General features: G+C 35.0%; 1 protein-coding gene across 1 annotated transcript in view; it reads left to right on the forward strand.

The window, feature by feature from the left end:
* rorb.S (RAR related orphan receptor B S homeolog) overlaps positions 1 to 12905 on the forward strand; it is a 148663-nt gene extending 135758 nt beyond the window's left edge. The window contains exons 5-10 of the mRNA XM_041580148.1: positions 1321 to 1442; positions 3049 to 3181; positions 5399 to 5506; positions 6480 to 6590; positions 8844 to 8956; positions 10736 to 12905. Of these exons, the coding sequence (XP_041436082.1) occupies positions 1321 to 1442; positions 3049 to 3181; positions 5399 to 5506; positions 6480 to 6590; positions 8844 to 8956; positions 10736 to 10891 (743 nt within the window). The 3' untranslated portion in view covers positions 10892 to 12905. The remainder of the gene's footprint in view (positions 1 to 1320; positions 1443 to 3048; positions 3182 to 5398; positions 5507 to 6479; positions 6591 to 8843; positions 8957 to 10735) is intronic.
* Positions 12906 to 16226: the final 3321 nt, after the last annotated feature.

Below are 16226 nucleotides of genomic sequence, written 5' to 3' on the forward strand. Positions count from 1 at the left end.
GGGAAGGTAACCAGATAACAGCTCCCTAACACAAGATAACAGCTGCCTGGTAGATCTAAGAACAACACTCAATAGTAAAAACCCATGTCCCACTGAGACACATTCAGTTACATTGAGAAGGAAAAACAGCAGCCTGCCAGAAAGCATTTCTCTCCTAAAGTGCAGGCACAAGTCACATGACCAGGGGCAACTGGGAAATTGACAAAATGTCTAGCCCCATGTCAGATTTCAAAATTGAATATAAAAAAATCTGTTTGCTCTTTTGAGAAATGGATTTCAGTGCAGAATTCTGCTGGAGCAGCTCTATTAACTGATTCATTTTGAAAAAAAATGTTTTTCCCATGACAGTATCCCTTTAACAGTTAACAGATACAACATCCAAGTGGCTCCTGAGAATAGACATTTGTTCAAAACATAGGCTCTAAACCACAAGGCTAAATGAGTCCCCTAGTGGGTCCAACTTGAATGTATGGTGTACAAGATAATTTATTATCATTTCCCTTGGTGGAGAATGCAAATCAGGGAAATTAATCATAAATTCACAGTAGACCATGTTCAACCTGCAGGTCTCAAGCTTTTTTGTAACAGCCCCCCTGCTGTAGTTTAACAATTGCCAGAGGATAGCAAGTTCATTCTATATTGTACACTGCATACAATAAAATGAAATGAAAAATTAACCAAGATAGTAAAAAAAAGTGTATGATTTTTTTGGTCATGTTTTTTGTTGATGAATAGGGACCTGAGGTATTCTGGCCACTGCTCCTCTATGTTGAGCCACAGGAGGCACTTTGGTTGTACCCTGCCAGGTTATATTAATATATTCCCCTGTCAGTGTTTTCTGGCCCATTATCCAGCTACAGGTAATAGGCAAATTAAGAGACAATTTAATCCTGCCTTGACCTAGAGCCTGGGCTGAATCATTTGCCTATGTATGGTGTCTAAGCCTTGTGTTCTTGCCCTGAGTTGCCGCCATATGTATATGAGTGATACTTACTCAGCATATCAACTCCTCACTAATAGTTTAACCAGCATTCCTGACAGACTCTGAGGTTGCACTACACTTAAATAATCTGTGAAACAACAATGAGTGAGTTACAATGTATTTGTCTGTTGTGTAAAGCTTTGAAACAAATTTGACATATACTGTATATAAAGCCCTTAAATACCTGCACTCTGATGTATCAATTTACAGGGTGCATGGGTGCATGGTCAATCTCGAATACACAATCACTACTTTTAATAAATATTTCCTGGACCAGCACTTCCCTTCATGGGATATGTTTTTGTACAATCATGGTTTGATCTCTCTCCCTGGCACAGATCGAGTTGCACAGAACATCATAAAGTCACATTTGGAGACATGTCAGTACACGGTAGAAGAACTACATCAGCTAGCATGGCAAACGCATACCTATGAAGAAATTAAAATATACCAGAACAAGGTAACAAATCTGCAAAATGCTTGGAAGTTCGTACTTGGTAGTTTGTCAAGTTACTATGTAATTATAGTCAGTATAAATTTTATATTAAAAATAGTATACTATTGTCTGCCTTGCTTTGCTAGGAAAGAATACATCAAGGCAGAATTGTAATCATGCTACTGCAATAAGTGTGTTTTTCATCAGTTCAATCAATCCCAAAGGTAGACGTTCAGCCATGTGCTGTTTTTAAGGCTGAAAAGAATGCAAGCTTCCTTTAGCTGTTAAAAACATTGTAGCAGCTAAACATGTTTTTTTTTATTTTTTTATTTATTAAGATCATAAAGTTTATGGCTTTACATTTTTTACATTTGTGAGAATTACATGTTTTTTTTTCAATATGCAAAAATATGGTTTGGGTTGCGTTAGGGTGCAAAGCTATATTTGATTACATTTTATGTTATGCCATTGCTAATATTAAACAGAACTGACCTTAAAAGTTGAAAGGATTATAGTGTACTTGCTATTCTTAGTGCCTGCCATTAAACTCACACTTATCCCAAGGTCAGAAATAGCAATGCATTTATTTTGTCAACTCTACATAATAGAGAAATGTATAATTAGATGCATTACAAATAGTGATGGGCGAATCTGTCCTGTTTCGCAGAAAAAATTTCAAAACTGTGAGAAAATTAGCGAAACTGCGAAAAATTCTCAAAACGCATTGAAGTCAATGGGCATCAAATTTATTTTGATGCGCAACAATTTTTACACAAACAACTTTTTCACAGAAGTTTCGTGAAACAATTCACAGGTGGCGAAATGTGGAAATTCGCCACAAATCCACGCCTGGCGAATAAATTCGCCCATCACTCATTACAAAATGGCAGAGACAAGGGTTTTTTTTTGTTTTTGGGGGGGATAATGCAAATTATGGAGACATACAGTTATGTCCATTAATATTTGGACAGAGGCAACTTTTTTTCTAATTTTGGTTCTGTACATTACCACAATGAACTTTAAATGAAACAACTCAGATGCAGTTGAACTGCAGACTTTCAGCTTTAATTCAGTGGGTTGAACAAAAAGATTGCATAAAAATGTGAGGAACTGAAGCCTTTTTTAACACACTACTTAATTTCAGGGGCTCAAAAGCAATTGGACAAATTAAAATAAAATGTTAATTTCTAATCTTTGCTGGTAATGACAGCCTGAAGTCTTGAACTCATAGACATCACCAGATTCTGGGTTTCCTCCTTTTTAATGCTCTGCCAGGCCTTTACTGCAGCAGATTTCAGTTGCTGTTTGTTTATGGGCCTTTCTGTCTGAAGTTTAGTCTTCAACAAGTGAAATGCATGCTCAATTGGGTTCAGATCAGGTGACTGACTTGGTCATTCAAGAATATTCCACATCTTTGCTTTAATAAACTCCTGGGTTGCTTTGGCTGTATGTTTTGGGTCATTGTCCATCTGTATTAGAAAAAAAAAATTGTCTCTGTCCAAATATTTATGGACCTAACTGTAATTGTTTAATAAATTTCTCTTTTAAATTTGTACCATTTAATTCTGTGCTTCCAAAAATATCTACAAAGCCCTCAGTATTAATATAAAGCTTGTGTCACCTCTTGCAGACAAGGGAAGCTTTGTGGCAGCAGTGTGCCATTCAGATAACCCATGCAATCCAATATGTGGTGGAGTTTGCTAAACGAATAACAGGGTTTATGGAACTTTGCCAGAATGATCAAATATTGCTACTTAAGTCAGGTAAGTGGAAAGGAATGATATTCAGTGATAAAACAAGAAATAAAGAAGTCCTAAATAGCAAGCCTGGGATATGTGGAAGGGACTGATGGACGAGTAAGGAAAGCTAGTGGGGGGGCCGGTTGGCATTATGGGAATTGTAGTTTAGAGGAAAGTAAGGAAATATGGAAGAACTTAACCTTTAAATAGTTAAAGAAAGTGTGGGAACCCATTGTTACCTGGTGAGTGCATGGGAACAGGTCGCGTCTCTCCCTACCGCCCTGTAGGAATGGTTGGGAGATGGTATGTCACAACTTTGGCATAGTGGAGCTGCCCTACTAGGTAACAGAAAATAGGGTTAAGGTGAGGTTGGTGTTGGATAGACCTGGGACTAGGCTTAGGGGCAAGGATGCACAGTAGGCGAGGAAGTAGGTGACAGAGCCTTAACGTTAGGCTGGAGAATGTGTTTTCCTTAAAAGGGGTATTGTTAATTTATTGGAAGCTATTGTTTATTGTTATATGCAGCCTTCAGCTGCTGCTAGTTGTTTTACACATATGTCAACATGCTGTTCATTGTTATAATAATGTTGTTATGTTTTTGGTGGTTAACTTGTCCTGAGTTAAGATAAAGTTAAGGTAATGTTAAGTAATAAATCAGCTGCTGCCTTTCCACCCAAGATGTTGTGAGTATTTATTGGGGTATGGGGACTGGAAGAACATCAAGTCATACTTTAGTCATGGGCCCTGTGGCAAAGTCAGAAGCCCCAAATTGCATATGATTTTTCTTTGTGCATACAATAATTGAAATAGTTCATCAGCCAGAATTAGTAGAGCCCCTGGCATTTGTTGGAGTTACTGCCTCTGCTGTTATACCCATGTAAAGAAATGTAGAGCCATTCTGTATATACAAAGAAATGTCATTAGCCTTAGGTTACACTTATAATTGCTAATTTTTGCCTCAGAATCAGCTCCCCCCACCCACACCCACATGTCACACCCCAGCCCATCCAACTCATGTTTTATCTGAAAAGGTCATAGCAGCAATGTATAAATCCTTTGTAGAAGAGATGGCACTTGGCACTATTCACACATCAAACAGAGAAGTCAGGGCTACTGGAAGGTTCCTATTAGAAAGGGGCATCTTCTATTCATCTCCCGAGGATTTCAAACAGCTTGTTGCAATAATAAAACGTGCTCCTCTGCATATGGCATTAATGTTGTGGCTAGCACAGCACTTGGCAGTAATTCATATTTCTAATTATTGCAGCTGTTTTTGGTCTTGGCATGATCTATAAAAAATAAAAAACATAGAAAGAAAAGGAAAAAGAAAGGCATATAGCATGCAAACTCCAATAAACGTGAGCAATATCTCTGACTATTGTAAAACTGTAGCAATAAAGGAAATGATCACTTACAGCACAGCTTTCTAGTCCTCAAACAACAGAACATGTTTTAGGGTTCCTATACCCTCCAGCACAGCTGGATCAGTTTGCCCGATCATCACATGCTTAATCATGATATATTTATAGATAAATAAAATCTAAAATATTTCTAACAGTCACTGCTATAATACTCCAAATGTAAAGAGCAAGACCAACAGCCACAATTTTGGCATCTGACATGCAGGTGACACCCATGCATAACTGAAAAAAGATAAGTTTCAGTACTTCAGTTTATCCCTAAAATCAGTGATCCAAAGAACAGTGGACTCACGGAAACATCATTTTATCATACACAATGTCCAGCATTATTACAAGCAATAGTTTGTGTAGGGAATTGTTACACATTTTACGTTCTTCTCTGATTTGAGTTCTGTTTAGATATTCCTGGTTATATATTTCTATTATCATATTTTAGATGGGCTGTAAGATATATCGTGGGATAATGATTACTGTAAGTTCATTGTGAATGCACCACTCAGTCACACAAGTCTCCTCAAGAACATTGAGACACAAAAAAAATATGATCCATCCATTTCAACCAATGATTTTAAAGCAGCTTCACTTGCTTTGCTTGTGTTGCCTGCCTAATGCTAATTCTGACATAAGCATTTTACTATTTCCTTACCACCCAAGTACCCAAGCAGTGAAAGAAGAAAAATCTAATTCATTATAAATATTTTTATGTATTTTAACAAATATTTAGTTAATATTTGTTATCTCTAAGAACATATCTAAAGTATGGAGAATGCCTACAGTAGTATTTCCATTTTTGGAATTAATTTGGTATATTTGTTTACAGGCTGCTTGGAAGTTGTTTTAGTACGAATGTCCCGTGCCTTCAATCCGCTAAACAACACTGTTCTATTTGAAGGAAAATATGGAGGGATGCAAATGTTCAAATCATTAGGTATTTCTTTTTTTTTCCTTATAACCGACAAATCTATTTTATGTTTAATTCACCCTTTAAAGGGATGTATGTAAACTCAAAAGTAAGATGAAAGGAACACTGGTCAGAGTGTTCTTTTGAATGTTGCAGTTTAATGTTTTCTATTATAAGCCACTTAAAAATATTATTATTAGTAGTTTTATATTGCTAAATGGGCCTATCGGCTCTAGCTCTAGCTGGATATGCAGATGGAGTCGCCAGTAAAATGGCACTCTGCATATAGCTTACTCCCTTATAGAGCTGTACAGACAATTATTTGTGCATTGGTAATCTAATTTTCTATCTTGTATGAACCAAACATGGAGTAGTTTCAATTTCACTGTTTAGTTCAAGAGAAAGCACAAGGCCTAGATTTTTTTTTTAAAAAAAATGTACAGTACATTCTCTGTAAGTATAGATTTTAGTATAGATGTTTGCCTTTTTCACTTCTCCTCTGGGGGTTGAGAATATAATATGAGAATATAATCTAAGTTTTTTATGGAATATTTTTTAAGGAATAGTTGAATTTTTGGTACCTGTAGAGCAAAAAAAGATAAAGAAGAGGCTGGGACTGATTTTAATGTAAAGGGATAGAATCAACTTTTACAGATAAATCCAAGATCCGTACAGGAAGCTGAAAATGGCTTTATCGCATCATTTGCAGTCACATCCGTCACACACCAGAACTGTATTTGCCATTTCAAATATTGATAAGCTATGCTTGTGTACACCAGATGTGTAAATAAATTCTGCTCCATATGCATGAATTTCTTACCTTAAGTGATCAAAAAGAAAAAAGCCCTAAAAACCTATCCTGTGTATATTCTCATTTGTTCATATATACATATACTGTAAATATATATATATATATATATATACATACAGTATAAAGTTTTAGTGTTATTTTAGCATAATGAGACATTATTAAACTCCTGTTTCTTTCTTTGATCCATAGGTTCTGATGATTTTGTAAATGAGGCATTTGACTTTGCAAAAAGTTTATGTTCCCTTCAGTTAACTGAGGAGGAGATTGCCTTGTTTTCTGCAGCTGTACTGATATCACCAGGTACTACAACTCTATTTATACGATGCTTCATTTAATTTTTTTTTAGCGAATAGGAATTGGAATAGATTGTGCACCATTAATTAACAGCCTACACTGTTATTATGCAGAGGAATACAAGAACCCAGAGGTGGTTCTGATTATTCATTGTTGGCGCTCTATAAATATATTGTCACGACTGGCAACCAATACCAGAACAGGTGCCAAGTACCCTGGTCTCGGCTTCACCAGTAGTGTGACCACTGTTGGGCTTCGGGAGGAGCCCTCAGCTTACTTGGGTGCCACCTGGACTTAACGAGGGGAACAAGGCGAGATGTTCTGGCTAGCAGAGGGGCACGGCTGTTAGTGGGCCGAAGGTCACGGTACAAATAGAGCAGGCAAGGGAATCGTCAAACAGGCTGGGTCGAGGCAGGCAGATATCAAGAATTGTCAGGCAGGCAAGGGTCAAAACCGGGTAATCAAACAGATGGGGTCAGGCAGAAAGAGTAGTTGAGATGCAGGTCAGGATTCGGATATCAGAATTGTCAGGAACAGGCAGGGATCAAAACCAGAATAACAGATATAAGTTTCACAGGAACAGATAGCACAAGGCTTCAGGAACCACCAGAATCAAGATTCTATCATGGGCAACCTCTGGAAGCCCTTTCAACCTATTTATAGTTTAAATTTGGCGCCATTGCGCGCTGGCGTCATCACGCCAGCACACCTGCGCCTTTAAGTAACATGGAGGCACGCGTGCACGCCCTTAGTGAAGCAAGATGGCGCCGGCACTGGAGCATGCAGCGGGCGTCCCCGCCGATGGCGCAGCAGGCGACCCCGCCGAACGGGTATTTTTATTACATACATGTTAATAATTATTCCAAAACATGGGTGTCCTATTATTATTATTAATCTGAACAGCCAATCAATCTATATACTGTACAGTATCAATCATTATTTTAATACATTTGTTACAGGTCTGCAGTTCTCTGTTTTGTTAGTAGCTAGAAAACAATAGAGACAATGTGCAAATGGGACACCTTCTGTGATATACATATGATTAAACTGCATAACTACAGAATGTCATGAAGCATTTGCATTTGGCTTGATGGAAACATTTTTGAAGGCTCGCCATTTGCAATCTCACTGAAGATACCATTTTAATTTTGACTTACCTGTCACATTGACTTTACCCAGTCCTAGTAAATCTTTATCAAGAATCGCCCTTACTGCTGCTGTCCAAAATAATACTTTGTTTAGTACAGTCTTTTAGCATTTTTCTCCGGGGACCCAAATTATGCCACAAAATCTTAATAATTTAATACTTTAAAGGAGAAGAAAATTCTTCTTCCACTTGCATATGTCAGGCACCCCCAAGTGATTGTATTGATTTACCTGAAACCCCGGGCCAGTGCTCCTATCAGCAGAAAACTGCACCGCCCCGAGGTTCTTCCAGTGAGCACCACAAAGCGATCCTCTTCTGGCTTCTTCTTTCCTCTCACAGCTGCGCATTAGAGTGAAAAGTTGAACATGTGTAGACTGAAATAACAGGAATATAGAACTAGGAAAAAGGAACCTCTGTCTTAAACTGGTCATACACGTATTTGGCTTTATATTGTCTGATCCTCTCCAAACATTGTATGACCATCCGACATATGGGGTTATTGAGTGGGTGTTTAACCTATCACACACATGGAACATAGTTAATCATCTTAAAGGAAAATTCAGGATAGCAGATAACATTCAACCAATCCAGTATAGGATAACCCTAGACTTCCTTTTAAATGTCTAATTATCGTTGAGAATGCTCGTTAGGTGACCAGTCAATCCTCAGGTTATTCAGATAGTTATTTTACAAATCATCATTTGATGGTGACTTTTTAACAAGGCTACATTTATAAGATCAAATGCAGTCCAGGTGTGGTTAGTATGAATCGCTACATAATAATAATAGAATACTATAAAAAACATTTACTAATTGGCATATTTTTCTTTTCCATCAACTATGTGATCCAGGTTTATGGTCACGTTATTTTACAAGAAGTGCAGACTAGAGGTGGGGTACATATGGGAAGCAAAGGATGGTTAAAAAGATAGTTTAAAAAATTAGAACAAACTAGTCTTGCCAAATTATCATGCTGCATTTAATGTATACAATATACACAAATTAATTAATTTAAATGTTTCTGAATACAAAAATAATGATATAATTTAAAAAAAAAATATGCATAAAGCAGAACTCTTAAATTTTTAAAATGTCCTGTTTTTATGGCATAGAGAGACCTTGGCTGATAGACCCGAGAAAAGTCCAAAAGCTCCAAGAGAGAATTTATTTTGCACTTCAGCATGTGATTCAGAAGAACCACTTAGATGATGAGACACTGGCAAAGGTAAGTTCAATTTTAAATTTAGTATTCCCTAATTATTTGTGGGTTATTTATTAAAATACGGGGTTTTTTTGGATTTTTTTAGTAAAAAAAGTCAGACCAAACCAGAATCCATGATTTTATTTAATTTATTATAGAAAAAACACGATAAAATTGGTTTGTGGAAAAAACTCAAAACATTTGTGTTTTTGCTGGGAACTAAAACTCATCGCAGACCATGATATCTTCAAATTTGAAATGAGACCTTTGCTATTGACTTCTACAGGACCCCGACAGCTTGGAGATATTGGAGTATTTTAGGATTCAGACTTTTAGCAGTCTTGGGTATAATAAATCACTAAAATTTAAGTTTTTTCCCACAAAAAAATCGGATTTTATAGTAAAAAGAAAACTTGGATTTTTCGGATTTTAATTAATAACCACCTAAGTGTTCCCTAATATATTTTACCTGTAGGTATTAAAGGCCAACAATATCTTCTGGATTCTCTTTAAAAATAACAACGAAGGTGAAACAGTTTTGTGTATTTTATGACATATTTTAGGAATATTATTTCTGCTTTTATATAGAATTCTCTGAATACCAGTGCAACTAAGTCAAGAATAAAGTAAATGGTAGTTCTTATAACTATTTTACATTTATTCTGACAGTTATTAGGAAGCCATGACAACTGGCAACCCAAACTAAATTTAAAAGTATTAATGATACCATTTGGGACTGTAATGTATTTTTATGATGGCTGAATACCTGAACACAAAACTATTTTGCTTTATGTGAAGGGATAATATTATATATGTTCAGTGTACAGATCAGTGTTTATAATGGTTGGATTATTCAAACAGTAAGATCAGCTAATGTTTAAGTGATTTTTCTAGCAGAGTTAAGGTATGGAGATCCCAATTTTTTTATATAAAACCCCAAATCCTAAGCGTTCTGGATAAAAGTTCCCATACCTGTGTTTTAACTGATTTTCTATGTTTACAATTAGTAACATGTATTGAGACTGTTTTCAACAAGGAGCCATTTTGTAAATTGGCCAAACTACCAGAAGGTGCATTTAGACTTACTAAATGTTGTAATTAGAGCACAAGGTACAGTACCTGGTAATGGCAGGGAGAGAAGCAGGAACTGTAGGTTTGAACTTTAACGTTATAAATGTTTACAGATGTTAAGGACAATCCACCAATGGAATAATGCACACACATCACATAATAATACCACACATCACATTTAGCAGCTAGTACAAAACACTCCCTGCATATCTCATGTAAGTGCTAGGCCACATTTTTCTGTAATCTCTGCAAGATTGGTCTTGCTGGGGAAAAAAGCCATTGCATATGCCCATGCATCTATGTCTATCCTGGAAAATGATTCTATGGTTATTTTCATAGTTACTTATCACAATAGCCAAGGCTAATACCAGCAAGTGGTAATTGTGGTCATTGTTTTGAATAAATGGTACATTTGCAATCTGAAATTTCCAACAACAAGAAAAAGATTGCCCTGAACTGTGCATGACAAAAAAGAATGAAACTACAATTAAAATACATGTGTATTCTTTACAAATTAAAGGCAATTTAATAATGTGTAAGAAATATTCTTAGATCTTTTCTGCAATGGAATCCATAGCTTTGTACTAAATGGAGTGCCTTAATGACAAGCAGTTGAATAAGAACAGTCTTTAATACCTTGTTTCAAGTGCAGCCATAGCTTTAAAGTCTGATTCAGCATGAATGCTGACATATTGTCAATTAAACCCACTTTTCCCCTACTTTTCTTTACAGCTAATAGCCAAGATACCAAACATAACTGCACTTTGCAACTTGCACGGAGAGAAGCTGCAGGTATTTAAGCAAACTCATCCCGAGATAGTGAATACACTGTTCCCTCCATTGTATAAAGAGCTTTTCAATCCAGACTCAAGCACTAGCTGCAAGTGAAGATGGTGGGATTTTTCACATAGCTATGGAATGCATCACTACCAAGACAAAAAGAAATGTGCTCAAGAAGACTTACTTAAAAAAACATCACTACAGCAGCACTAGGAATGTCCTGCACTTACTACCATTATTTTTCACCGCTACAGTTTGAAGAATGTAAATATGCACCTCTGATTGGGGCTCTCTTTCTCTCTCTCCCTCTCCTTTATTGATCTTGCTTTTTTTTTTTTTTTTTGGAACCGGCTATTGAACATTATCCGGCGCCAGAGAGGTCTTCAATGCATTGTACATTAATACGTTTTAGACCTGTAGATCGTAGGGTTTTTGCAGATTTGTTGTCAGAGGAGACTACACGGGAACCTTGAGCAAACACTTCTCTGACAGCCTATGGATTAATACTAAAATCTAGAACACTGGGTGTATTTACTTTTTTATATATATGATTTGAGAGACATTGGTTTATAGAATTTTATTGTAGATATCAATAAGAGCACATACTTCTATGTTATGTCTCTTCTGGATTATTGTTCAAAACCTAATTTATGTGAATTTCTATGTTCTAGTTGCATGTATATAAGGAAGCTGTATATATACATATATCTATATATCCTGATATGTAGATATATTTATATAAACTCTATGCACCTTTGCTGTGGTGCAATCCTTTATTTACACAGAATATTTCCCCTAGAATTTTTTTTTCTTTTATTTTTCATTGATGTATTTTTTTCCCCTTGGAAACTTGTGTTTTATTTATGTTTTGGGCAATCAAATTTCAATGCGCGAAGCCATTGTTTGAACAATATTTGCCAATGTAATGTATACCGACCAAATGGTAAAATGTCTTCATAGTAAGAATCATACAAGGTATGTAATGTAAAGGTTTCAAATGACACAAACATCTGTTGGGATCACTCATGTAGGAATAAAATATTCTAGTGCAAAGGACATTGCTGTAAAATCATAAAAACAAAAAATATGCTACACATCTTGTAAATGAACTTTGAAAATATCAAATATAGTTTTGAGGTAATAAGGAGAAATATATTTTTATTGCAAGAATAAATAGTATGTCCCTTTGTACTTCAGATATACACGATGCTTCATTACAAATCTTAAAATACAATGAAAAAAAATAAGCAAAGGTTATTTGCACATATAGTAGAAACCTTGCAATCAGGAAAATATTTATATTGATAGGTTCAGTGGCTCAGATATAACCTGTCATGTTTAGATGTTTTCAGATGGAATAATAAATCATGAATTCATAGAAAGCCAAAAAAATAAAAACTTGAAGCTATAATTTTCTGTTGAGTCTGGAAGACCGTGTTTTATCTTTCACAATATTGGTACCATTTTAGAAAATCCTAGATATGCAAATTCCCATTCAATTTTTCCCATCTCATTTTTGGAATTGTAAATAATCAAAGGGAAAACTTAAACACAATCCTGCTAGTATTTTTTAATAGCCTTATCAATAAAAGTTTTCACTTTACCTGCCTGTAATTTTTGTATTACCAATATACCTACCTGTCTAAGCAATAAAAATACAGATTACAGGTCAGTTGTCACTTGGAAACATTTCTTACAGTCCCAGTTTTGTGGCCCTTGTCTATTTGATCTCTTTAATTGGACTTACACCTATTGATTAGTCATCTCTACCATGCACTCTTATGTAATTAACAGGTTTTCATTACTTATGGACTTCCCACTGAGTGATTATATCAGGTTCTGTCACCCTGTGTGAGATGTACCTGTAATAGAAGCATAATTAAATGTTGTTTATGCTGTGGCCAAAGTACTTTATTAGGACCATGTCAGCAACATCATAAATGTCTTGTTTGAAATATATAATTCAAAGTTTTCATGTGGCTATAGTGAAAAAAAAATTCTTTAAAATGAAAGTTAAGTTTGGGCAGGACAGAAGACGAGAATATCTTGGTTGTAAAATGAGTGTGAAACGTTGCTGTGATAAAGTGATCATCAAGTACAGGTATGGCACCTGTAATTTGGAAACCTGTTATCCAGAAAGCTTCATATTACAGGCTATCTCCTATAGACTATATTTTAATCTGATAATTAAAATGTTTAAAATGATTTCTGTTTTTCTCTGTAGTAATAAAATAGTACATTTTACTTGATTCAAACTAAGGTATAATTAATCCTTATTAAAGGCAAAACAATCCTTAATATTTAAATTATTTTTTTTAGCATTTTTAATGCATTGCTATCCAAATTACAGAAAGATCCAATATCAGAAAACCACAGGCCCAGAGCATTCTGGATAACAGGTCCCATACTTCAGTTTGGTTTACACTGGTAAATAAGGTGGTAAAGACATAAAAAAAAGTCCACAAATTGAAGATTTGTATTTATTGGCAGTAGATGAGAGGCACTGAAAATGCTTTGAGGTTATTGTCCATCTGCTACACAAACCATCAGCTATTTATTGGCAAAATTAGCATTAACAAAGAAAAATTGCTTTCAGAATATAGTTGCATAATTATAATTTTGAAATAAGGATATTTTGTTGTTTCACATACAAATAGTAGCTGGAATATTTACCTAAAATAATACAAAAAATATAATGTTTGTACTATGCTGCGGGGTTGTTTGACAAAATCCCTTATCATAGTTATAAACATGTCTATGCTTATAGGCAAACAAATACCTAGACATATTTACACCAGAGCAGTTACCAACGTTGTAAATATACTACTAATGATTAAAATAAAGCTAAGATCTTATTGGTTGCATTGGCTAACTCAATTTAACACCCTAAAAGCAACCATATTGGTAGTTATTTTGCTTTGTAGTCCAAAGATTTACAGGCTGAAAATACACAGTTCAATGAGCTGAATCACTTAAACTGGAGCAAAATATTGACTGAAATGGTGAAATAGCCATTTTTGCTAGAATTTAGTTATTTGTTTGGCTTTAGCATAGAATGTATCTGAGATGTCCATTACAAATTGTTCAGTGTTCTAATAACTCCCCCCTGTGCATAAATATGACAGATCTGCTGTTATGATAGAAGCATCAGTGAAATATACCCATATTCTAGTGTCATTGCTTTGTAGTGTCCCATATCAATGCTTTTTTAATTATTAGTTAAATTTCACCATTCTACTTTGGTTAAAGGGATACTGCACCAGTTAATTGTGCTGCTCCAGCAGACTTCTGCACTGAAATCCATTTTGCAAAAGAGTAAACTGTTTTTTTTTATACTTAATTATGAGATCTGACATGAGGCTAGACATATTGTCAATTTCCCAGGTCCCTTCAGTCATGTGACTTGTGCTCTAATAAACTTCAGTCACTCTTTACTGCTGCACTGCAAATTGGAGTGATATCAACCCCATCCCTTCAACACCCCCCCCCCCACCTACCCATCATCAGAACAATGGGAAGTTAACCAGATAACAGCTCCCTGGTATATATAAAAACAGCACACAATATACTAGATACCTATACTAGATAATAGTAAAAATCCCAGTGCAACTCTTTCAGTTACATTGAGTAGGAGAAACAATAGTCTGTCAGAAAGCAGTTCCATAGTGCACACTGGCTCTTTCTGAAAGCACATAACCTAAAATGGCTGCCTACACACTAATATTAATACTAAAAAAAACACTTGGGTTATGAATGAAATTTTACATGGTAGAGTGAATTATTTGCAATATAAACAGTTTAATTTAAAAACTACACCATAAAAAGCATGGCAGAATCCCTTTAAAATGCTGTTTGGTTTACCACTGAACTATACACTCCTAATTTGGGACTGTAGCAGACTGTATTCAAGTTCTCAAAATAAACAAATGTATATTTATTAAGTTCCTTGTACATAGAGTGTAATTTACAGGTTCCTAGTTAAACTGGCTTCTGAAAAGTACCTAATTAGAAATACCAAATCATGCCATTAATATATACTGTAAGTATTTTGTTTACGGTTCCATAACGATAAATTTCAAATCTTTTCATGCAAATAAAATGAAAAAAACTGCACAATGTGAATTCATTTTAACAATCCAATCCAGCTAAATTGCAGTGTGGGCCTGAACAGACAGATGTGCAATACTTGTTCATCTCCAACAGGGACTTCATACTTTCAGTGGAAATGTCACTTCTGTGAGCTCTTTCGATAAAGAATTAATTCCAAGAGTCATATTTTGTTTTAATGGAAAGACTACTTTGCTGATTGCTAAGAAAACAGGGTAATAGAACAGCGGACAATTAAAACAATTCGATCATATATTTTACATATTGGCACACACACTTCACACTTTCACATTGTCCATATGATTCTTTTTCTTTCTAATCAGTTTGCTTCTACTAGATAATTAATAATTCCTTTTTTTTTGTGTTTGTCCATTTACACAAGTGCAATCTGCCATTTTTGCTCACGTTAACTGAGGCATTTTCCATACAACTATACAGTATATGGAATATAGGGAATAATATCCCTTCATTGTAAAATATAAGAGGGGTTTCAATGACCATAAAGACACAAGACTGAAGGCCAAGTCATTTTGTATCAGGTCATGGGACTCCAAGGTGACTTTTAATATGCTCATAAATTACAACAGGGGTACATTATATTTTGTACTATAGAAATTCTAGTGAGTCAGATTACATCACTGAGCACCAATTTTAACTAGGCACCATTTTATAAGATAAAAATAAAATTTACAGGACTTTTTAAATGAGAACTGCAGAATGGCAAAGGATAAATATATTGATAAACATTTAGGGGGTTATTTATCAAAGTTCGAATTTTCTGCTACAAACTCTGATTCAATCCACTCGGGTTTTTTACGCTTATTTATTATTAGATTTTCCCGAAAATTTGCTTTGCGTGAAAAAAAAAATCAGATTTTCACGTTTTCTTTCGGATTTTTTATCTGATTTTTTAAAAGTCAGATTTTACAATAAAAAATCATAAATTTTTCGTGATGTTTGCATTTGGAGTTTAGTAAACAACCCCCTTAATGTAGTGGAAATAATTAATAATAAGCAGGACATATGCAGTATTTATATATTATAGCTGTCTAATTTTACAACTATAATCTACCGTTAATATACCATTAATACAAATATACGATATCAGTACTTGCTAAACTGAAGGGCTGTTCCCCTAGGGTTAAGGACCAGTTAGTAAAGATTTGATTATAATGCCTATATCACGTGGATAACTCATGGACAAGATTCGATTTGAGATGCAATTCAATTCAGAAAAACTTATCTCACAGTTTATCACATGAAAAATCTACTGCAGTCTATGGGCAACAACTGGAACTAAATTTGGAGAAGTTTTTTTTAAATTAATCTCGTCCAT

This window comes from Xenopus laevis, chromosome 1S (genome assembly GCF_017654675.1).
Source record: "Xenopus laevis strain J_2021 chromosome 1S, Xenopus_laevis_v10.1, whole genome shotgun sequence".
In the NCBI taxonomy this organism is placed as follows: domain Eukaryota; kingdom Metazoa; phylum Chordata; class Amphibia; order Anura; family Pipidae; genus Xenopus; species Xenopus laevis.